The sequence below is a fragment of the Lacerta agilis genome, chromosome 9 (assembly GCF_009819535.1).
Source record: "Lacerta agilis isolate rLacAgi1 chromosome 9, rLacAgi1.pri, whole genome shotgun sequence".
Taxonomy (NCBI): domain Eukaryota; kingdom Metazoa; phylum Chordata; class Lepidosauria; order Squamata; family Lacertidae; genus Lacerta; species Lacerta agilis.
This window is the reverse complement of record NC_046320.1, coordinates 64824850-64850033: the sequence shown is the minus strand read 5'-3', so window position 1 is coordinate 64850033 and position 25184 is coordinate 64824850. Positions and strand designations below refer to the sequence as shown.

The window sequence follows — 25184 nt, the reverse complement described above, 5'->3', positions numbered from 1 at the left end:
CCAACAAGTGTGTATAAATGAAATAACACTAACAATTGTGGACAGGGACTCAACACATGACTATAGTCTGCATCTGCTCATTTGACCTTACTCATTCCCCGTCTGAAGGGAGTTTGCAAATTGTTTCCGCTGCGAACTCCTTGCTCACGCTGACGGCGTTTGTGCAGGGGTCTCCGTGAGATGAATGGCGCCAGTGTGGCAGCAGAGTGTTGCCGATTGTGCTGGTTGCGTTCAACAGAACCACCCAAAAAAAATTACGTGGCGTTTAAACTTTGGGCCCCGATTCCTTCACTGGCTGCAACTCGGAGTTGACACTAAGCTAATAACTAGGTCCAAGCAAATCAGCCTCTCATGTACCGGTTTCTCCCTTCATCCAGCAGGAGAACAAAACACGGAGTAGCTAGCTTGGTGTTATAATCTAAATCAGCACTTGTGGTTTTTGGTCCTCCCAAACCGGGAAGCCAACAACAAACCTTGGCTTTTAGATTGTGTTCGGTTTGGAGAGGAAACAAACCGCAAAGTCCTGATTTGGATGTAACACAAAGCCAGCTATTCTGTGGCGAGAGGGAGGGAGGGAGGAAGAAAACAGGAGAGCTTGAGCTTCATGCACAAACTAATTTGCTAATTTGCTTAGCCGTAGCTCAGCTTCATGTCCAAGCTCAACCACTGGGGGATCAGGTTGTTAAGGAAGGAAGGAAGGAAAGAAAGAAAGAAAGAAAGAAAGAAAGAAAGAAAGAAAGAAAGAAAGAAAGAAAGAAAGAAAGAAAGAAAGAAAGAAAGATTCCAATAAAGGTATTAATACAGCTGATTTCAGTTCTATGCCATATACCCTTGAGATTGTGGTTTTGTTTTGTTTTTTACTTTTTCTTCTTTTTGTAAAAATCACATTATATAACATACTATACAATTATTATTATTATTATTAATCTTCTTTTCCTTTTTTTTTTTAAAGAGAAAGTCCGACATCTAGAAATAAGAGGTAGAACTACTCAAAACTATCATGTTTCCTGCTGCAGGAAAAAAATTCATTTTTTTACAGTAATTTTTTTTAAAAAAAACAACAGTTAAAAAATTGACAAAAAAATATAAGTCGCAGGTTAGGCCCCCATAATTTAAAACAAAAACAATGAAAGGGGGGGTGAGGGAAAGAAAAGAAAATAACACTTGTCAATGCAGCCGACAGGTTAACAATCCATTAAATTGGGACAGAATAGAAGTTGCATAGGGTGGGGTCCACACACTCACAACAGTGATGGGGGGGGGGGGAAGGGATGTACCGTTTTTGATTCCTTTGCTTGAGACTACTGAAGCACAGGTGATGTTAAGAACATGTTACGGTTAGCAGCATTTTACCGGAGCTGAGGACTAACAAGAAGGGGTGCTGGATTAGACCCAGAGGTCAGTTTTGTTCTGATAAAGAGGGAAAAAAGACATTTGGGGGGGGGGAGAAGGGACCCAAACAGAAGAAAAACACTGATTCACGACTAAAAAAAAAAAAAAAAAACAACCCCAGTCAGTTCTGCTGACATTTCACAATGCTGCGACAATATATCCTTAATACTTCCACCCTCTGCTGAAAAGCTCAAGAGGAGGACGTACGATTACATATTGTGTGTGACTGAAAAGGCAAAACCAAGAAAGAAAAGTGTCTTGGTCAGAATGGAAGAAAAGTGCCGAGTTGGGGAAAATAAACAGAGGAAAGGGGGGAGGGAACCTAAATGCTTTCGAGAGTAGAATCTGCCTTGGTTTTACCTGGGCAGAGAGCATTTTGGATATTTGGCTAGTAGTAAAGGAGGAGGAGGAGGAGGAGGAGGAGATAAAAAAGCCGGTTTCAGCTGAAGATTAACGAACAAATTACAACGTAGTTTCTGTTCCCTTGCTCCTCCAGAAATAACTGTCTTCAGGATCAAGCTCTATTCTAATTTGAGGCACAACTTTCATTGGAGTTCGTGGAGGGCTGGAGAGAGAGATGAGAAAGAAAACCGAAATCATAAAAGCAGAATTTATACACTCAGTTGAATTCCCCCCCCCCTCCCTTGCTCATTCTAACCACCCCTATCTTTTATGTGGGTGCAAAAATATGAAAACTACCAAACAGGAATATGAAGGCAGCAACAGGGTTGGTTGCAACTACCCCATTCTGACGGCGGAGTCCCTGTAGATACAGGATAATAAATAACGTTCCTTTGAACGTTCCTTGGAGCATTTGAAAACGCAACAAAGGTGCTACGCATCGCTTAGGTCATGTAGGACTTGCACAGTGCGCTGGGACATGGGCCAGGGTTTAAAGAGAACACCCAGAGATGTTCCCTAACTTTGGGAGGTATGTTTCAACCGGGTGGGAGGTATTTCTTACGTGATACGTGCAGGAATAAACACACTGGCCTGGAGCGATTCTAGAAGCCTTGGCACAGAATGCCTTTCTAGATACAACCCAAGGAGAAGGCAAGTATGGTATAGTTCGTAAAGTGGATTTCCCCAAGTGGGTACCTTCCAGAGATCCCGGACACCTGGTCATTGATATTCTACAGCAGAAAACCCTAATTAGATTTGCTGGGTGGTGCTGCCATCTTGTAATTCAAAGATGAGGTTACCTCGTGCCCCCCAGAAGTTGCCGGGCTGCAAATTCCCATAAGTCCTCGTGACAAAGCATTACACTGTTGACTTGTGTTTAGCTTGTGGTCTACTAAGATCCTTCGATCCTGTACTACTGGCAATCCAGGTGTCCTTCCCCCCCCCCATCTTATATTTGGGCATCTGCTTAAGTGCAGAACCTGACATTTGCCCCTATTGCATCATGCCTTCCTTTCTGGTTGTCATTTCTGTCCCACCCGCCCTGCTCAAAAGGACACCGTCTGCTACACGATTACTTGTTCTTCAGCATCTCCCATGCATCACAGCCTGGTTCATCCTGAGTTAGGAGAATGCCAGCTCAATAAAAGAGCTTTAACTTTTTATGAAGGTGACGTATTTCGCCCAGAGGGGATCGATATTTCGGTGACACCAAGCATTTTGAGAAAGCGGCAAGCTCCACAGAATCATTAGCTTTTGCTGATTCTGCATAAGGGCTTGATCCCGGCACATTTAGATTGCTGTCATAGCTTTATTTCATTTGCAGTGAAACTTCTGCACTGGAGTTTCACCCCACCGGAGCAATCAAAAATCCGCAGCTGAATTACAAATAGTTTGCGTGCAGGTCGTACATCCACATAAATCCTCACCTTGGCATTGTGTGGGAGTGCAGGAAAGGAATATTATCAGCATGATGTATGGCGTTCAAGGAATGTTGGTGATTTTTCTCCTGTTTTTTTTTTGGGAAAAATAAAATAATAATGCTTATCGACTGGTTGTTTTTAGAAATCTCTACCCCTCTTTTATTTATGAATAAACTCCAAGCAGCTAAATTAAAGTTGCTACATCTCGAGCCGAGTACAAAGTTGCCCGTTACCGAGGCAAGACGGTGCCCCAGCTGCTATGCGCCATCAACATATTGCAGACAATGTACTGCAAAACTCCGGATGACCCCACTCAGTGGTTGCATTAAACAGCACAGGATATTTCTGCGTTTACGCTGCGGATCCTCAGGTGTTGTTGGACTCTAGGGCTGCCATATTTCAAGAAGTAAAAAGCCCAGACACAAAAGTTGTTGAGCATTTTTGGGGGGTGGGGGGGGGAATTACCCCAAAAGTTGTTTGGTCAAACAGACACTTACTTGTTCTGTTGGCAAAAATCTGGACACTTTAATGATTTTTTCGAAATTCCCCCGGGACGTTAATTTTGCTGTGGAAATCCCGGACGTGTCCGGGAAATTCTGTACATATGGCAACACTCTTGGGCTCCAGTCCCCATCATCTCTGCCCAATGGCCATCCTGCTTGGGAATTCAACAACCCCTGGAGGACCACAGCTTCCCCATCTCTATCCTTGTCAAGAGGGAAATGGGAAGCTCCATTTTCCTGGGATCCAGATAGCAAGAAATGGCAGTTTTTGTATGCAAGATGTAGCAACTTTTTAATACACATTTGTGGTGCCATCTGACTGTTCTGCTGCCACCATGATTACCCCTGAACCAAGCAACCCGCTCACCAGTGCTGCTCCTAACAGGGGCATAGCAAGGTAAATTGGTACCCGGGGGCAAAAAAAAATTGTCAACGCCCCCCCCCCCCCAGGCATGGGAAGGCCAGGTGGTACCCGGTGCGGAAAATTTCTTGTCACCCCCCCCCCATTGATTCCCACCCCCCGCAAAAAAATGGTTTTACGTTATTTCATATCCCCGGCCAAAGTCGGGCTCAGGGTGGCTAACATCAGATACATAACATTGGTATAAAATCAAACAATAATTAAATTACCTCCTAAAAACATCTCAAAATCAAATTAAAGTCTAATTAGATGGCTTTCCACAGGGTTAGGGTTGGGAACAGTAAGTGTTCTTCTGAACTGAAATTTCAGCCTTCATGACATAGGAAAACGGCCAAGTGAACAGCTATTTTGGTGGAGGAGGGTCAAGATATTAACCGATATGCATGAAATTTCATATATAACTATATAATCCCTAGTATAGTAAGGCAAGATCTTCGGAGCAGGCTTAAAAAAAAATCCAAAAAAAAATAATCGAATTTTTCCCCCCAAAAAATTGTTCCTTGATAATTTGTCACCCCCTCCGTTATGGAACCCAGGGCGGACTGCCCCCCGCCCCCTTGCTACGCCCCTGGCTCCTAACTTATTCCATCTCTCCTGCATCTGAAGCTTTTGACACTTACCGTCTTCCTGTCTACCCATCCAGCCGGCATCGTTCCATTCAATTAGCATGTCTAACAGGCCCATCTCTTTCCACCATCTTCCCCTACCCAAAATAGACAGTCTGCAAGTCTGGTTCTCTTGCTTTGCATGCTGCAATGGCACCATGAGGGCAGGAAGATTTTGATCCAGTCTACATTGATACCCCCCCCCCCCGCCAGGATATTTGTTGCTTGGTTTATATCTGCAGAGAGCCAAGCCATGCACTCTTCTCCCACCTCCCACCAACTCGCAAAACATCCACCTGCGAGTTTTGCACGATTCCTCCTATTCAGCAAAACACACGCCGAACCGTACAAAGACCTGCCATATGCAATCACCTTTGACATTCCATTTAAAATAAAATTTAAAAAATCAACAAAGCAACAAGCAGAAGATAGGCAGGGGAGTAAGCGGAGGTGGAGCTGCAGTGTTTCGTTCTCATTTTGAAATGAAAAAAGGCAATCACGTGTTTTTTTTTGGGGGGGGGGTATTAGCACAAATTTAAGACTGGACAAGAAGAAAGTGAATGTCACACCCAAGCCACCTAAAGGAAGACAAGCGTGTTAATAGTGCTATGTGATTCACAGGATGACCTCTTATTCAAAAAAACAAAAACCGACACAGCGGACAAATACTATATGCTTAAGTTCTGATTTTTGGCGGGTGAGTGGATCCTAACAAACAGTGCGAGACAGTGGTGGCGGCGCTTCTATAAGGCTGCAAAACCAGAAGATTAGCCAGCAAGGGTGGGTGGGGGGGAGAGCTAAAGGAAATCATTGAAGAGCATTAGAAAGTGCACATACATCCACCGTGCAGGGTCGGAAATATACCATGCCGTAAATGGGCTGGATTGATTTGGAGGGTTAGAAAGAGAGAAAGAGAGAGCTAGTGACGGATCCGTTAGCAGCTGGATAAAAGCAAATTAAAAAAAAAAAATGGAGCCACAAAAGGAAGGAAGGAAGAAAAAAGAAAAAGCAAAAAACCAAAACCAACGAACTTACAAGAAAGAGATATTTTTTAAAAAGCCAACCAAAAATATATCTATATATATAGTACATGCTGTGTAAGAAAAGACTGGTTTAAAGAAACAACATGTAGGTATAAGGGGTGGGGAGAGAAAACATCTACGGAACGAGGTTTTTTATTTTTTTATTTTAAAAAAAATCAATATTGTAAGTATATATAGATATATAAACCTATATCTATATATCGCTAAATAGCTGCTTTTTTGGAGGTGCAATTGAGACGGAAGCAGGCATGCAAGGTGTTAGTTCTACTCACTGTCGGAAGGTTTGCTATCACTTAGGAAAGGTTCCTGTTCCATGATGTCCATTGGAATTTTAATACTTGGGACTTTTTCTGAGTAGGGGCAGTCGGACTGTGGAAGAAACGTGCACAAAATTTCTTAGAATCCTTCCATCTCGCCCGTGCGCTCTCTCGCTCTCTCTTGCCATTCCCCACAGATTTATCCAGGGCGTACAAGCCCAGCTCTGGCATTTCAGGGATTCTTTACAAACTTGCTATATTGCTTTTTTTTTTTAACTGCGGCATCAAGTTCAGCAACAGCTCCACCTGCAGGCGGTTAAGGAAATAACCACGCAACGCACTTCAGCGCACTTTATTGCTGTCCGGTTTACGGAGGTTGTTTGAATGATACTGCAGAACTTTTAGGCCAACAGGCATTTGTTTGTTTTGTTGTTTATCCTCGTCATCCTTCTGCTCCTCCGAGCAGCTTGTGGTCATCAAGTGCCACAACTGCTAATTTGACAGAAGTACTGTTCCTCCAGAAGGGTCTTCATCACAGCTCCAAAAGTAGTCTACTAAACTCAGGAAACGGGAATGGGGTTGGGCTCCAGACTCCATCTCTGCAGTATAAGGAGGGTGTGTTTGCGGATTGGCCCAAAGCTACACTTCAGTTGGTAGGTCCTTATCAGTGCTGTCAAGTACCCCGTTTTCCCCGGGATTCTCCCTTATTTTAAGCAGTTTCCCGCTGCTCTCCCTTATTTTTTATTTCCCTTAAATTTCCCGTTTTTAATGGAAGCAGCTCCTCCCCTGCTGGCCAGGGACTGGGTGGGAAGACCTCGCCTACTTGGAGAGAAAAGCCTCAGCCCTCAAAGCAAGTGGGAGCCGTTTCCCGTGCTTACAGGGGGGTGTATTCCTCCCCCCGCATCAGCCCCTATCCGTTGCAGCCGAGCCCCTCAGCCGGCCAATAGGGTTAGCTGGCGGGCGGAGCCTGGCTGCCTTTGAGCAGCTGCTGCTTCCTGTCCTGTTTTGATGGGATCAGACAAGAAGACGATGGGGCTCCATCGCGCGGAGCACATGGCTGCCCTCCTCTTTGCTCCGCTCCGAGCCTGAGCCCGCTTGGAGTTTACATTGCTGCTCCGCCCACTTTTGCTTCTGGCTCCGCCCACCACTGACATGTGACTGTCCCCGGGATAGGTGAGACTGCTGATCCCTTATTTTCAAATCCGAATCTTGACAGCTATGGTCCTTATAGGTTTTGGTGACCATAATTTAACCATAGAAGGCACAAATCACTTGAGACATTTTGCACTCGTTTTATGAAAAGCATGGGAGTCCTAGCTGGCAACAAGTCTGAGCAGGAAACCAACCCACCACTATTGAGGGTGATCCATCAAGACCAAAGACAAAGAAGAACGGTCAAGGATGGCCAATAAACCCTAAGGACTGAATCAGAAAAGCCAAATGACGGTGCCACGTTTTCTCTTGAAAAACGGCCTTGGAAGTCAATGAAGGCAGACTTACCAATATGTTAAGTGCCCAAACACTGCCCCCTATTAATAAATAAATGGACCACTGCCTCTTAATTAACAGTGCAAAATCTCTGAGTCACTGTGTCTGACGGTGCAGAGATCGAAGTGGTCAAGTGGTATTCGTGCTTCACAAGCATTCAGTTAACCCCTGGCAGGACGTGGCACCTGAAACTAGCTGGCTTCATGACTGCTGGGCTCAGGAATTATTACGGTGGGGAAATGGAGAGAAGTTGCGTGAGAGAGACAGCTGAGCACTGGTGCAATTATCCTAATGCTTCTGGAAGCCAGGAACCAGCCTTTGCCAACTGGAACCGGTAAGCTAGCCTTCGCCAAACTTATGCACTCAGTGTAAGCTGGCTAGGCCTGATGGGGGCTATGGTAAGGGGAGCACCTGCTGTAAGAAATGCTTTTGTTGCTCCCCAGCTGTCTTACACTTTTAATAATAATAATAAATTTTCTATTTATACCCCACCCTTCCCGGTTGAGAAACCCGGGCTCAGGGCGGCTAGCAACGAATTAAAAATCCTTAATTGTAATACAACATAAAAGCAGCACAAAATAACAGTATAAAAGCATGAATAACAATAAAATTCAAAGTTCAAAAATCAATTGGGGGGAATCCATCCAATAAGCATTGTATAGTCACCAGGGCTAGCTGGCTAAATTAGTCCTATTTGGGCCAGCGAGGAGGCCAGGGGAGAATTAGCTGTGGGGTCCCAGAGCGGGTAATCTTCATAAAAAGGGGAGGGGGGAGACGAGAAGGGAAATAAAAAAATCAAGCTGAGTTCAAATTAAAGGCCAGGCAGAATAGCTCTGTCTTACAGGCCCAGCGGAAGGTGGTTAAGTCCTGTAGGGCCCTAGTCTCATGGGACAGAGCATTCTACCAGGTCGGAGCCATCACTGAAAAGGCCTTGGCCCTGGGGTGGAAGATAGCCTGACTTCCTTAGGGCCCGGGACCTCTGAACTATGGTTATTCATGGACCTTAAGGTCCTCTGCGGGGCATACCAGTAGAGGCAGTCCCGTAAATACGAGGGCCCTAGGCCACAAAGGGCTTTAAAGGTCAAAACCAGCACCTTGAACCTGACCCTATACTCCACCGGGAGCCAGTGCAACTGGTAAAAAACTGGGTGAATATGCTCCCATGGCAGGGACCTCGTGAGGAGCCTCGCTGCAGCATTCTGCACCCGCTGGAGTTTCTGGGGCAGTTTCAAGGGCAGTCCACACACACACACACACACACACACTCACACACACACACACACACACACACACACACACACACCATCCTTTATTCAATTTGCTGCTTTCTGAGGCTAGTCAGTATGGAGCTTCCTGGAAAGTTACACGCCTCAATTGTGTCACACACACCTAGCAGCCAATAAAGACCTTCCTCAGTCCGGGTTCTGCCCCGTGGGATGCCAGTTGCCGACTTCCAGAACAGAGCCTCATAGGAGCAGCCCTTAAAGGTCTTCTGCGGTTTCCACCTGCCTTAACAACATGTGGAAATGGCGGCGGTGGCCTAGGGAGTCTTCGTAATGTGGAAGAACAGCTGAAGGCACATGAGTATTTTTAAAAAAAATCCCAACACAATTCAACACGTTGCAAGGCACAAAGTTGGGTTAGCACGCCCGTCTGTCAGTCAGGCTCAAAAACCTGGAATCAAGAGGTCATCGAAAGCCACCCTACAGGCAGGCGCTTTTCTTGTTGCTGTTCCTAAAGTGAGATCACCAACAACACATACAATGCAGAATGTAATTGAGCAAGTCAAATGCTTTGAAAGCATTAAAACAAAAGGCAAACGAAAATGAAAGGAAACATAAAAATAATATTTTCACTGTTAGTGTGGACGGCTGCCAAGATTGTGTGTGCCCTGAGACATCCAGTGGCGTAGGAAGGGCGGGGCGTAGGGGGTGCTCTGCCCCAGGTTCCAGGAGAGGTGGGGTGACACTCCCCGGCCCCTCCCCTGCCACCCAGCACCCCGTCCGTTGCTCCCGTGGGGAGGCGGCGAGCGAGCGGCGGGTCGTGGGGCTGCCTGACCCGCCCCCCGCTCGCCGCCGTGCTGGCCGGATGCATCCGGTTGGCGCTGCTGCTCCCGCGGCGAGCCGGCAAGCGAGTGGCAGGTTGTGGGGCTGCCCACCCCGCCGCTCGCTTGCCAGCTCGGATCCACTACGCATGCCCGGAATTCTGGGCATGTGCAGAGCATCTGATGCGTCGTGGCGTCCCGCACCCAGGGGGGTGCCTCCGTGCCACCGCCCCGGGCGGTGCGGAGGCTTGCTCTGCCACTGCGGTATACTACTGTATTCTTATTCTTATCCTTATTATTGTTATTAAAAACAGAGAATTAACTGAAAAATCAAGACTTGGGAGCATAATAAACATGAGAAAGGAGAAGGAACTGTCATATATCAATAGACTTTGATAAGGGAGGGGAAAAATAGGTTCTTGAAAATTAACCCTTCTCCCATAACTTGGGAAAGGCAAGACTTGAAAGCAAGGCTTTGGGTGGTTTTTCATGAACGTCATTGCCCAAATTTGCTGAGGACATATTCATATGGACAAACGTGATGTGTGATCAAAGCAGCTGATAGCAGGAATTCCTTTGACTGTGGAGACTGAAGAAAATTCAGCTGCATTCACAAGAACGCTTTGCCAGCCATCTCTCTCATCTCCTGGACTTGTGTTGGAACCATCCACCCGAGAAGGTTACCAAGGGCTGTCAGGCTTCAGAAAAGCATTATTGGGCAATAGCGCTTTTGAAAAGAGCTGGAAATACAGGAGACAGGAACCCCAATGGGTTCAGTGCCAGACCAGGCAGGTGACGAGGCAATTCCCCCAGAGCCAAAAAAAAAAAAAAGACATTTGAAGAACTTCTATAGGTGGGTGGAGACAGACTGGGTGCCTTTGTGCATTGTGATCCCAATGTAGCCAGACAAATATGAGGTCACTTTCATGTTTGGCTGGATGCACAAAATTGTCAGAGGGAGAAATCCCACAGGCTATTGGTATAGGCTGGTGTATGCACAGCTAAAGATTACAGAAGCTTCCTTTTCAAAGTTTGCGCTTGGATGTGATGATCCTGCGCTGTCAGCCAAATGCAGAAGTAACTACGCATTCCACTGGCTGAGTGGGACCACCATGTCTGAGTTTGCTCGGCGTTGTGTAGCAGAGAATTGCGAGGGCAACAGCTTCGGGATGCTCCAAATCCATTTTAGGCAGAAAAGGAGCACCAGCTGGGCTATGTCTATTTTGTGCTACAGTAGATTAAAATCCTGCAGCCAGGTAACCTAAATTCTGTGTAAAGGGGTGGGGGTGGGGAGCTGCATGTATTCTGCAATTTGACGAAGTATTTCCTCTTATTTTGCTAGTATTAGAGAGAGGTTAGCACGAACCATACAAGACACTCCTTTGGCTTCCCCACAACCACCAGACCAACTTCCTTCTCGTTTTTGAAAACTTTGGCAGGCATTGCCCACTTCAATATTGAGTTCAGCACCTCCTGCAGAACTGAGAAACACACACAGCCCTGTGTATTAGGTGTATCAACCTCTGTCTCTAGCATCAGACATAGACAAGAACCTGTGATTTCATGGCTGACGTGGCATGAAGTGAGAATAGTTATGTACGTAATCCAAACCTGAAGAGCTGACACAAGTTAGCCAGGATAAAAAACTTTTTTTAAAAAAATGTTAACAATGGTGGAAATGGCCTTACATCTTCATTGTCACTGTCCAGGCTGCCTTTCTTCTTCTTCTTTTTCTTCTCGTCCTCTTTCTTCTTCTTGTCCTTTTCTGGAATGACGTCGTCGAGGAAACTGAGGTCGTGCTGGGAGAAGAGGTAGTCCATCGCCTTTCTGACTGCCACGAGAGCCAGGATCTATCAGGACAGAAGTCAGCACTCCCTTACTGACGTGCAACAGATCCCCCACCTCTCTGGCACCTAAGCTTACCTTCTTTTGCCTCACCTGATCCAACGCAGGGCTCCTCCCTTCGCCTCCGGGCTGGTAAAGAAAGGGTTAACAACATTTGAAACCTGAGCGGCCGCTCCAGTGAACCCGGCTTGAAATCGATCGGAAGCTCCGCCGCTCAGATTCCAGGTTTCAATTTCTCGAGTCACCCGCAGGTTGGAAATAAACGGTACAATATTCAGAGACCATGATGTCAAGTGGCGCCTCTTGCCAATTCTGCAACAGGCAGAGCTGCAAAACTGCACTGTCTTTAATGGGGATGTTCAGGAGAATAAGACAGGATAAAAAAAAAGAATGGCAAACACAAGGATTTCCTGGCTTCACTTTGTAATTTGCAGCAAAGGGACGCAAATATAATTTGCATGACTCTGGCTGCAGCCTACGGGACAACTACCTTGGAGCAAACTATGAGTAAGTGATGAATAAACAAAGCAAAACAAGGAACGTTGGCCATGTTACTGTTGTTGTTTAGTCATTTAGTTGTGTCTGACTCTTCATGACCCCATGGACCAGAGCACGCCAGGCACTCCTGTCTTCCACTGCTTCCCGCAACATGAGTCTGACCAACGTGAGTCTGACCAAACTGCGGGAAACTGCGGCCATCTCACTTGCATACCTAAATATTTCATATCTACCCATCCCTCCTTTCAAACATCTTTTGAAAACCTTTTTGTTTAGGCAGGGCTCTACAACATGAGGGTCTCCCCTCCCCTTCTAACCAATCAGCATTTATTGATATGGTTCCTTTTTTGTTGATTTTATTCTTATATGTTGCATTCTGCCTTGCTACAGCTTTATGCTGATTATATACCCGTAAATAGAGAAAACAAACAAATTCCATTACTAACGCCGAGACACAGGATTGTAGAGCTGGAAGGGAGCAGAGGTTCACCTAGTCCAAGCCCCCTGCAATGCACGGATCTCAGCTAGGACATACTGCAGGACTTGCTCATGAGCCTTCTGGTTTTCTTGAAGATCTCTCTTTAATTAGGTACTCATAAGAACATGGTCCCTGCCGGATCAGGCCAAAGGCCTATCTAGTCTAGCATCCTTTTCCCACAATGGCCAGCCAGGTTGTCCCAGAAAACCCACAAGCAGGACATGAGAACAACAGCACACCTCCTACTTCCAGTTCCCAACAAGTGATATTTGGGGGCAAATAGTCCGACAAAACATGGCATTGCCCTCCATGAACTTGTCTACTCCTCTTTCAAAGCCATCCAGGTGAGTGGGCATCACTACGTCTTGTAGAAGAAATTCCATAGTTTAACTCTGCACTGTGTGAAGAAGTCCTTTCCTTTCGCCTATTCTGAGTCCTCCAAACTTCGGATTCATTGGATATTCCAATTATTAGCATTGTGTGTTATGTTTTTGTTACTATCCTGAAGGCTTAGAAGCCTAGGGATTACAGGATATGAACCAAAACACACACACACATATGAGTTTTTTGGGGGGGGGGGTTAAGGAAAAAAGAAAGGCCTGTTCTCTATCTCGCACTGCATTATTAAACTTAAAGGTAAAGGTAAAGGGGCCCCTGACCATTAGGTCCAGTCGTGTCCGACTGTGGGGTTGCGGTGCTCATCTCACGTTAATGGCCGAGGGAGCCGGCATACAGCTTCCGGGTCATGTGACCAGCACGACAAAGCCGCTTCTGGCGAACCAGAGCAGCGCACGGAAATGCCGTTTACCTTCCCGCCGGAGCGGTACCTATTTATCTACATGCACTTTGACGTGCTTTCAAACTGCTAGGTGGACAGGAGCAGGGACCGAGCGACGAGAGCTCACCCTGTCGCAGGGATTCGAACCGCCGACCTTCTGATCGGCAAGCCCTAGGCTCTGTGTTTTAACACACAGCGCCACCCGCTGCTTTTCAGCAAAATAAATATGTTCAAATTGTTTCCGTATTTGGGCCAGGGAAGGAGTAAGGTTGTGGAATTGTGTCACTGACCAGCAAGGCAAGTCGGGTGGAACTAGAAGGAAGGATGTGTCCAACATGTGGCAGTCACGATCGCGCCAACCTACCATGACTGGGAATATGATAGCAGCCACTGTCGACTTCAAGATCCAAAGGAGAGCCAGGCACACCACCTGGAGGAAAGTGAAGAGGTGGACCCGGCGAAGGGGGACATGGCGCAGGTAGATGAAGTCAGGCTGGTGCTTCAGAGGCATCAGGAGCAGCTTCAGGCGGTCCATGAACTGGGGTGGAGAAAGGAGGAGGAGGAGGAGGAGGAGGAAGAGAGTTAGCAGTGTGGTGCTGGCATGCACCAATGCAGAAAAAGCAAACGGTAGGCTTAGTTTTGCTTCTAGCACCCAACTGGTGAATCAGCAATGCTTTGGTACTGCTTTAAAGCTCAAAGGAGGTGGGAGCTGCAGGAGCCTCTCCTCAAACGCACAAGCGCCATCGTGCAGATTTTCTGCAGTGACAGAAGGGTTTCCCCAGTGGCCAGCCTCAGCTAGATTCGCCTGGAAATAAACCAAGCTAATTCTCAGTGGGAAAATAATAATAACCTGGGTTAGGGTTGTATACAATGTTGGTTCTACCTGGAATAGGTCTGCTGAAATTAATGGCCACGACTAACTTACGTCCGTTCGTTGCAAAGGGTCTTGCTCTAACTCTCGAAATTTCCAAGCCAAGCCAACTTGGGAAGTCGCGCACTTCTTCCCTGCTTCCCAGACACGCTGACTGTCAACCCCCACCCCCAGATTCACCAGCACCCTAATGCCCCATCCCTGCACCTCTTTTCCACTTATCCCAGTCATTGTTGCCCAACAGAAGTGTGATTCAAGGCAAAGGGGATGTCTGAGATCATAGAGTCGGAAGGGACCGCGAGAGTCATCTAGTTCACAACCCTGCAATGCAGGTATCTTTTGCCCAAAGTGGGGCTCAAACCCACAACCCCGAGATTAAGAGCTGCACATTCTACTGACTGAGCTATCCCCAGGATCAATCAAATCTCTTTTCGGCTTTGATTTTAATCTGAGCCAAACAAGCATTATGAGATTTGTAAAGCTTGCTCCAAATCTGAGGCGGGTTTTCGCCTTGACTCAGATGAACTTCACCAGCATCCCCACTCATTTTCAGAGCTCTTAAGTCCCCATCCTAAGAAGAGGCGAGGCATTCCTTGGAGGCTGAATCTGCTGCCCCTGTGGATGCTGCCGCCCGAGGCAATTGCCTCACCGTGCCTCATGGGTGTGCCGGCCCTGGAACATGTGCATATCGTAGTGAGGCAGGAGGAACCCCCACTTGCCCGCAGCGCCACGTGCATAATGGAATTGTTGCCACAAAGACAGGACGATGTGCAACTCAAGTTTTAGCTGATGGTGACCTTTGTGTAACCTGAGAACCAGCGAGTGTTCCTGCAGTGTGTTGTTCTAGGAAGAAGATGCTCCCTCGTCTATTTAGTTAGCTTGTATGCCTATGCTGAGAACCAACCTCCCCTCCTCGGCCCTCCTCACTTTCCTCCACTTGAGTGATGGCCCCAGGAAAGGCCTAAGCTCAGGCAAGAATTAACAATAAACTATTTGTCCTCTGGCAGCACCCTGGCCCTCTTCCCGCAGCTGGCTGGCTCTGAAGCCAGATTAATCTCAATCCAGTGAATGAAACCAAGGCCCAAATAAATCTCTAGGGGAGGACACAAAACATGCACTCCTTTTTTCTATTAAGCACAGAAGAGCAATGCAATTAACAAGGTGCCAGAAAGTTAACAGAAACATAACCAGCTTTTCCTGGTGCCAGTTCAAGATGCTAAGCTCTCCGAGGGGAAGAGCTTTCGCAGAGCGTTTTCTCAAGCGACAAGGTTGAGGTTTCAAGATTTGCCAGGTTTTATGAACCGCGAGCTTCCCATGAGCTTCTGCCAACTCAGCCACATCAACTCAAGCCTCTTCATAAATTGGAGGGAGACGGTCTCATTTTATGGGCAAGGCTAAAATTCATCATACGGCTACAGAGCAGGTCCCTATGACAATTGGACCTCCTGGCATAAAACTGCATTCTACAGTTAAGATTCCTTTGAATTAGGTGGCAGATGAAGATTTCGTGGCCCCATCCGCATGACGCATTTAAAGCGATTTCATACCACTTTAAGGAGCGGAGCGAAAGCTTTCCTGCTACCACAGGGTATAATGCTGATTTAAATGTACAATACAGATGAAGTCTGTGTCCAGAAGGATTTTCCTGAAGTGTGACCCAGCCGTATCATGGAATTTTAACTATGCATCTATAGAAATGTTCTTATTGTCTGTTTGTTTTAAAGTTGGTAGAAATGGTTTTGTTTTTAAATAGTCATTTTTTGTGCATTTCATCTCATTTTATCTTACTGTGCGCTATATCCGTAACTTAAGGCTGTGAAGCAGTTTATATATTTGCAAAATAAGGAAGTACACAAATTACAGCCACTGTGTTCCAGAACCAGGAGTTCTCAGTTGTGCTGTTTTTCCTCCAGAGATAAATGATTAGAACTGCAAACCAATCATCTATGTTGCTTTCTATAGAGTTCACAGTTCCACAGGGAAACACAGAGGGGCCAGTAAAAGACCCCAGTACAAGAACGTGGGTCAGGAAGAGTCCTCTGCCAAGGGGTATTAAACCCACCCACGTCATGCTTAGTTGGACAACTCTGCTTGCTTTCCCTGAAACCCTGCGCCCTGCTGATATTAACAGGGTTGTCTTTGAAACCAATTCTTTTAAAAAAAACAACTCCATTAATAATACATGTATTGTTTTAATTAATAAAGTGTGTATCGTTTCAGGGCAGGGCCAGATTTAGGTTTGATGACGCCCTAAGATACTGAAGGTAATGGGGCCCTTTATATGTCCAGCTGTCCTTTGTCAACAACAAATTGCCACTGTTTTTTTGTGTTGAATATATGCTATATGGTAATTTATGGACCTAATAGGTATCTAAAGCCATTTGCACATGCAGAATGTAGGCACCCTATATATAGAAATGAGCAAACCAGTGATAATTTAGGGAGCAGGCTAGCAGGCCTTTACTTACATCATAGGAGCCTACACAACTCAAAACACTGTTGCTGTATGTAGGTTTTATTTTATTTGTTTTTTATCTTATATTTCGGAAATGTACACCCAGGTGTTTTTTTCCCTTTTAATTTTTTTTGGGCGGGCCCTAAGCTATAGCTTGTTTAGCTTACATGTAAATCTGGCACTGTTTCAGGGGAATGGTATAAATCTGTACCACAGCCGTGTACTTTGTGTGTGTGTGTGGTACACATACAGTACCGATCCGTTTTCTGCATGCCTTTCTGAATGAGAACGAGATGGAAGGCGAGAGGGCAGGAGAGGATGTTAATCAAAATAAACAGAGTTCCAGAAGAGGAAACATGTTGGCACGCAGCTGGAAGATGCCAACAACGGGGTCTCCCGCACCTTATCGGCCAACTGACCAATTGAGCCATGTGCTTTATTTCCAGGAGCTGAATGACCCACTTCAGATGTGTGAGAATGAGGAGGCTGGTTAATGTTTACCATCTTTCCCGACAAGGGACTTCTGTAACATGCACCCCGCCAATCATAAGACCTTGGGTTGCCAAGGAGAAAGCTTACCTGAACTCCATTAAGGGAAGCGACACCCATGTACAGAAACACGCCATAGAGCACAGGCATGGGAATAAACTAAAAGTGGGGGAGAGGGGGGAAAAAACATGAAGTAAGCACTTTTTTAAGAAACAAGAGTTCATCCTTCTGCCATGCATCTAAGGCAGGCAATCCTCAACCTCGGCCCTCCAGATGTTTTTGGCCTACAACTCCCATGATCCTTAGCTAGCAGGACCAGTGGTCAGGGATGATGGGAATTGTAGTCTCAAAACATCTGGGGGGCCTGATCTAAGGCTTGGCTTGCAAACAAGTGCACAGCCCCTCAAGGTCTCTAGACATATGGTCAATGAACGTTTATTTTGCGGTGCCAAATGTCTTGCTCGGCTTTCCTTTGGACCACATCAGTGAGGCCAGGTGTGTGTGTGTGTGTGTGTGTGTGATTGTCATTTGGGCAGCCCAGGACCTCCATACACACTGCCCAGCCTTGCAACCTGAGGAGGTCACTTCAGTGCTGCTAACACAGCTGTTTGACTTCACCTCTCGAGGCACACTCCATTGTCTCTCAGAGAGACAGGTGCCAACAGCCACACTTGGAACATTTGCTGCTTTAATGTGCAAACGGGTTCCATTGGGGGGGGGGGATTAGCTGGCATCGATAGTGAAGCTCTGCCTCGGGTGTTTAATTTGTGGTGCCTCGTTTACAGATGTTGGGTTTTTTCCCCTGCCGATTAATTTTTATTCATTTTCAAAACATGTGCAGTTTTTCAAGTGACGAAGCCCTAACCTCTGGAGGAGGAGAAAACAGGCTTGCTCCATCTTCCATGTGGCAGTCCTTCAGATATTTGAAGATGGCTAGCGTATCACCTCTCAGTCTTCTCTTTCTCAGGTTAAACATACCTAACTGCCTCATGAGGCTTGGTTTCTAGAAACTCATCTAGGATTCCTGCCTGGACTGCATGCTGCCAACAAGAAGCAGCGCCGTTTGAAAATACTCATTGCAGGTTTTGCTTCAAAACCCTTAGTGTAGAACAGGTGAATCCAAGAGTGCCCAAAAGAAGCAGCAGCAATTATGTTAAAGGATATGCAGAGCACAGCTGCTAACTGTAGTAACAGGCACGAGCCACTATATGGCAGGCAGGGCTTACTCAGTGACCCTCATGAACTGCTTTATATTATCCTGCTTCCAGATATTGCGCTCACTTTTAAACACCTCCGGTGCACAGCAGAGCAAGAAACAACAACAACAAAATCACATGCCAGGAGCTTTAAGGAATCAGTGCATTCCCTATTGCATTAATAATCTTTTAAGAGATCTGGCCTGCAGGAGCATGCAACAACACATGATCCCAGTGTGTTGAGAATGACCGTTCCCCGCATCAAACGGGGTGCGCATTTTGCGTGGTCGACGCAGCAGCCTGGATCCCAGAGCAGCTCCTGGTACTTCGGGCTGTCTTCACCTTCCCGGGCTGGATACCTGGGGTCTCCGCCTGGGGGAGGTGTTGCCAGGGGGGTTGGCCAGGTAAGGGGAGGTAGCACAGACCCACACAATAGAAGGTGTTACATACCTGGGAAGCACCACTCGGGGCTCCAGATCTTCTCCCACCCTCCACTCCCTCAAATAACCTTTTCATTTTTGCAGGCTAACCTCTTCTCCACAGGTACACCGGCACTGCTATGTCAAGGCTGCTGTTGAAGGGCCGGAAAGGAATTTCCCTGCATTGGCAGGTTTCACCTTTCCTGTAGCAATACGTCACAACTTTGGCGGTTGCAGGCTTGGGCGGAATACTTTAGTCATCTTCATAAAGGGGTGGGGGCGTGGGGCGCTCACCCCACGCCCCCATTGCGGCGTCAATACCAGGTTTCCCATTAAAGGGGTCTTGGGGGGAGAAATTGGCCATACGCCCAGAGGTTGTCATTGCCCTCCCCCTCCAGCGGCGGCGAACAGGGGGGCGGACTCTCTGCTTGAACATATGTTCTCCAGGGCCAGCCCAATCCCCACACATGCTGGATAACCCTGAAGTTTCCCAGATCCCCGGCTGGGGGCTGGGAAGGATAAACGCCCAATGCCTGAGTCAAGGTCTCCCTACATCTGAATCTTAATGAAGTTGTGGCCTAATTTTGATCCCATAGCACGCTGTCTTGTGTCGCTATTCCGCTCAGGGGCTGCCTGGGGTTTGGGGGACTCCGCCTGAGCACGAAAAATAATGCTCTTTACTACAATCACAGTGAAGTGAACATGACCGACTGCACAGTCAAGAGTGAAAAGCCCTGGGGGCTTCTCTATGTGCTCAGGATGGAGGGAGGAGAGACATGATCCAAATGTCTCAGGATTACTTCAGAATGCAAGGTTGGGAATGCATGTTTAAATGCCTGGGTGGCATTACAAACAGCGAGTGAATTCAGAAAATCCTGTCTGGCTTGGCCTGACCTGAGCTCTAAATGGCCTCCCTTGTTTCTTCCCTACCTGCAGCTAGTTTTACTGCTACGTGCATAGACAAAGAAGACTCTCCAGTTGCTATTTCTGTTCAAATGTCCTGAGGGCATATCTATTTTTTTTAAAGGAGGTATTAAATCACTTTTTGAATTTTCCCACAGTGGCATCATCCTGGAACGCTTCATGCATTCTCTCATTTTTCTGTTTTAAAAAAAGAAAATGCTACCCGCTCCGTTTTCTAGAGCGGGAGACGTCAGCCAACACAGGAAGGGAGGCCTAGTGCATGGAAAACAACGAAACTGAGCCTCCATGTACAGAGGAGAGCTCCATGTATAGGGGAGAGCTCTCCCCACCATGCCTTGCGTTACTGCTTCACTGATCCACAGTCAGATTTCGTGGCTATGTTTTATGCTTCAGGTTTCGGTTACAAATGATTATATAGACCCATGCGCTGGTATGCAATTCTACCTCAGCTGTTAATGAACAACCCAGAAGCTGGAGGGCTGGTTGAAAAAAGTTTGTTGTTTTTTTAAAAAAAAAAAAATTAAAAAGGGAATAAAAGAATTAAAGAGGATATGGGCCGTGCACTCTTGCCCTTGCCTGCTTGGTCAAGCAGGAAAAACAACATTTAAGACGCTGCACCTCTTTTTAAAGACACAGAATGCTCCTCACACGTTGCCCTGGTCTGCTGTCCGTGCTTAATATGCTATTCCTACCCAAGGCTGCAAACAGCACTAACTGCTTTACAGTGAGTCAAGACGTTTGTTCAGCTGGTGGGTCACAGCCTGACTTAAGGTGAACTGCAGAAGCAATTTTTCTACTCTGTCCTTGTTTTGGGGCTCAGTTTCATAATTTCAATTGTTCTAATTGTATGTTGTTGTTGTTGTTGTTGTTGTTGTTGCTGTTGCTGTTGCTGTTACTTGCCATGAGCCGTTTGGTAGAGGCCAGGCTATGAGCACAAAACAGTAAATAATGATCTGAGCCTGCAAAGCGGAAAGCAATTTTTAAAAAACGAGGGGGGAAACGCCATGCCCAGATTTGAAACATATAACCCTTACAAATTCGGGGAAATTCCATTTCAGCACCACCAGGAAGGGTGGAACTGCAAGTCACGAGCAGCTCAGGGCTGCTACCCAAACCAGGTGCCTGCTCTCCATGCCAAGTTCCTCCCTCTATGTTGTATGCAGTACTATAACCCTCACATCCTAGAGTCGTTGAATGGTAGGGGTGGAAAGGAACACGAGGGTCATCTAGTGCAGCCCCCTGCGATGAAGGAATATTTTGCCCAACGTGGGGCTTGAACCCATGGCCCTGAGATTAAGAGCCTCATGCTCTACTGACTGAGCTATCCACAGTGGCCAACCAGTTGATTCTACTATGGGTTTCCCTTGATGCGGAACGAGGGTGAAGAACTGCACAGCATGACATTATGAGGACAAGGAAGGATAATTTGCAAAATATTATGGGCTGGGCACTGCTATTTTTGGCGACAGGCTTGTTCTTCATAAGACATGTAGTTCCGCCATCCTGGTAGGGGTTTTTCGAGTGAAAGGTGCCTGGTGCTTCTCAAATTTAGGGAGGCACATTCTCTGCAAGTGTTGCGGCAACTTTTTCAATCGTTTGCCAAAAACACTTTTGCCCTAATTGCAGGTAGGTAGCCGTGTTGGTCTGCCGTAGTCGAAACAAACAAACAAACAAAATCCTTCCAGTAGAACCTTAGAGACCAACTAAGTTTGTTCTTGGTATGAGGTTGCATGTGCATGCACACTTCTTCAGACACATGCACACGAAAGCTCATACCAATGACAAACTTTTGCCCTAAAACATTCTTGCCTGTCCTCTGTACGGCTTTTGCTCCAAAGAAACATCATTACTCTACAAAGGCAATGGTGTTTTGAAATTCTTCTTTTACAGTAATTTATTACAGCTCCTTAGATATGTTAGAAAAATCCTTCCAAATGTTTATGACAGACTTAGTCGCTTTCTCAAAACACACACACACACATAGCTCAGCATTGTGTGGAGGGTGAAGCAGAGGCAAAAATGTTGAGCAATCGTTTACCTTCAGAATGGGAGCCATGAAGACTGAAATGCCCGTCAGAATGAACACAATCACTCCAGTCACTCTCTGCTCCCTGAAATAGAAACCAGCAATTATCAGACCAGTTCCTCTTAGAAGGAGTTTTCCACCGTCATCCAAAAATAGTGAAATGCCACGAAGAACTATTGTATACACAACTGACTGGAGGGCCTTCTGTCTCTTCATTTCTTTGGGCTGCGCTACTAAGCTAGGTTTCCTCCTACTCTCTGTGGAAGACTCAGATCAGAAGAGCGCCACTCTTCTCCGGTTGCCCAACGTCAGGGCCGGCCCTGGTGGCATACCTGACTCCCAGGAACTTGGGTTGCTCCCCAGGCGCAGACGTCTCCGTCTCCATCTTCAAGCTGTCAATGTGCGCGATGGAGATCACCGTAGCAGCAACGTACCAGGGGAGGCCCATGAAGGAACATACAATCATCAGCACAGCGACCAAGAACAGATCCAGATGATAGCCAGCGCCTTTCTGCAAAGAGGAAAGAAGAGGAACAGTGGTAGGGTGCTTGCTGCATGTGGTGGAAAAGCCTTGCTGCAGGAAGGACAGGATCATTACAGGGTCAACCTTGACCTTGTTTGCTAACTTAATTATCTTTGAAACGTCTGGACGAGTGCTCTAGAAATGGCTCTATGCAGTGGAGAAGCACGTGGAAACAAGGAAAGGGGCTTATTTTCTTATTTGAAAAGTTGGAAGAAGAAGAAGAAGAAGAAGAAGAAGAAGAAGAAGAAGAAGAAGAAGAAGAAGAAGAAGAGGAGGAGGAGGAGGAGGAGGAGGAGTTTGGATTTGATATCCCACTTTTCACTACCCGAAGGAGTCTCAAAGCGGCTAACATTCTCCTTTCCCTTCCTCCCCCACAACAAACACTCTGTGAGGTGAGTGGGGCTGAGAGACTTCAGAGAAGTGTGACTAGCCCAAGGTCACCCAGCAGCTGCATGTGGAGGAGTGGAGACGCGAACCCGGTTCCCCAGATTACGAGTCTTAACCACTACACCACACTGGCTCCTAAGCAGGCAGGGCATAATTTAAGGTTTAGTTTAGAGAAGAGGAAATTAAAGGAGAGACAAGACAACTGTCTTCAAATATTTGAAGGGGTGCCATGCCTGAAGGGATGGAGCAGAACTGTTCTCTGTTGCTACAGAAGGCAGGGGGTAGAATCAGTGGGTGGAAATCGCAGGGAATCAGATTTTAGCTTAACATTAGGAGAGGCGTCTTAGGGTTAAGAGATGTTTGACAATGGAACAGATGGCCTCAGAGGTGTTGGACTCTCCTTCACTGGTGGTATTTACACAGAGCCTGAGCTGAGCATGCTGTAGGGTTATCCTGCACTGAGTGATGCCCCAGAGAAAGGCAAGTGCTCAACATAGCCCACCATCTGATATCTCAGTGCAAATAGAAAGCAGTAACTGTCTATGAGAATTATGGTGCTGGAGGAGGTTCTTGAGAGTCCCATGGACTGCAAAAAGATCAAACGTATCCATCCTTAAAGAAACCAGCCCTGAGTGCTCACTGGAAGGGCAGATCCTGAAGTTGAGGCTCCAGTACTTTGGCCACCTCATGAGAAGAGAAGACTCCATGGAAAAGACCCTGATGTTGGGAAAGATGGAGGCACAAGGAGAAGGGGACGACAGAGGATGAGATGGTTGGACAGTGTTCTCGAAGCGACTGGCATGAGTTTGGCCAAACTGCGGGAGGCAGTGGAGGATAAGGGTGCCTAGCGTGCTCTGGTCCACGGGGTCATGAAGAGTCGGACACGACTGAATGACTGAACAACAAAACTGTCTATGACACAGCCAAATGGATTGTAACCCACATAATATGGTTATGTTTGGCCTCGAGGCCCACCTTTAGCTAAATCCATATATCATCTTACTCGCCCACCAGCTTAGATGCATAAAGGTTGTCAAGACTGCACAATAGCTGGCTCGCTGAAGGAACCTAAAACCCAGGGTTGTGAAACTGCGCTTCTGCTAAGGCAAATATTATAGGTGTGACTCACTCAGCTGCAAAAACACAAGAAACTCGGAACCTATTAAACAAATTACAGAGCACACCACGGCCTGGTTCCCACAGAGGAGGTAAACACTGAGGTGGTACTTGGGTCCAGGTTGTGCATTTCAAACTGCAGGCAGGGGCTCACGTGGCTGAATGGGAAAGGGCAGGGATCTCTGCACACAGAAAACTAGCACGACAAAGAGAAGACGGGATTTGAACTCTTCCTTCTGATGGAACTGGTCCTTCATATAGAGGGGACGTTTGGGGGCAGGATGGAGCATCACTCTGTCGCAAGGGCCTCCACCCACAGTATGAAGTACAATATAGCCCAGAAATGAAGATCTGCCATCTCATTGACAATTGGGTCCTTGTTTATCTTTCAGAAAACTCTCCCCTCTTGACTGCATCCTCTTCCTTGTTACTGATATGCACTTCAACAGAAAGCTATTTCTGCCAAGGCGAGTAGCCCTGGCGTGTGGTGAACTGAACACTAATTGGAACCTGGGAACAGACTCCTGGCCTCTTCTGCCGAAACCCCTGAGGAGCAACCGATCTCGAATTTTGTGGGTTTGTTTGTTCTCCCACGACTGGCCGACAGTAGTAGGTTCTGTTCTCCCCACTGGCACCCCACATGTCACATGAGCCTTACAAATCCAATATCCACGGAGTGGGAGATGGGCCTCTGCTAAGAGATGCCGTTGTTATCATTTACATAACACCATCAGCGCACATGGCAACTTAGGCTCTTTGGCCTGAGAAATCTAAATCTAAATTCTGACGGGGGGGGGGGGAGATAACAAAGAGAAGTGGGGGGGGATGAAGGTTAACAGGATGAACGTGCACAAACGCAGTGGGCTTCAGCCTTGTTTCAATTCCTGGTGATGACTAAGGAGCAAAGCTCCATTAACTAAGGAGCTTTTCATAGAATCACAGAACTGTGGGGTTGGAAGGGACCCTAAGGGTCATCTAGCCCAACCCACAGCAATGCAGGAATCTCAGCTAGATTAAGCTGGGGTCTGAATGGGATGAGGGCCAGAGGGGTACCACACAGGTGTTTTAAGAGTTTCGGGGCATGAGGGGCACCAGCAAAGAATGGGTGTGATCCAGTGTTCCCCAAACTGGCACCCCCAATGTGTTTTGGACTACAGTTCCCATCATCCCTGACTGCTGGCTGGGGCTGATGGGAATTGTAGCCCAAAGAAGCCGGACGGTACTAGATTGTGGGTGGCTTGCATAATCATTTGGCAGAATGGAAGCTCTATGGACAGCTGGCAGCATAAGAATTGGAGGCACAGTGGTACCTCGGGTGAAGAACTTAATTCGTTCTGGAGGTCTGTTCTTAAACTGGAACTGTTCTTAACCTGAGGTACCACTTTAGCTAATGGGGCCTCCCGCTGCCACTGTGCTGCCGCCGCACGATTTCTGTTCTCATCCTGAAACAAAGTCCTTAACCCGAGGTACTATTTCTGGGTTAGCGGAGTCTGTAACCTGAAGCGTCTGTAACCTGAGGTACCACTGTACAAAGGTTGTTGCGAGTCTGATTTTAAAATGTGCTCAACTACAATCAAGATATAAGGAAAAGGGAGAATGAATA

General features: G+C 46.8%; 1 protein-coding gene across 1 annotated transcript in view; it reads right to left on the bottom strand.

Annotated features, from left to right (window-relative positions):
* Positions 1 to 1695: 1695 nt before the first annotated feature.
* The window catches only part of SLC4A4 (solute carrier family 4 member 4), a 198023-nt gene continuing 174534 nt past the window's right edge, over positions 1696 to 25184 (bottom strand). The window contains exons 19-25 of the mRNA XM_033160895.1: positions 21888 to 22066; positions 21568 to 21640; positions 17081 to 17149; positions 13540 to 13713; positions 11265 to 11426; positions 3222 to 3301; positions 1696 to 1957 (exon numbers count right to left, since the gene is read on the bottom strand). Of these exons, the coding sequence (XP_033016786.1) occupies positions 1855 to 1957; positions 3222 to 3301; positions 11265 to 11426; positions 13540 to 13713; positions 17081 to 17149; positions 21568 to 21640; positions 21888 to 22066 (840 nt within the window). The 3' untranslated portion in view covers positions 1696 to 1854. The remainder of the gene's footprint in view (positions 1958 to 3221; positions 3302 to 11264; positions 11427 to 13539; positions 13714 to 17080; positions 17150 to 21567; positions 21641 to 21887; positions 22067 to 25184) is intronic.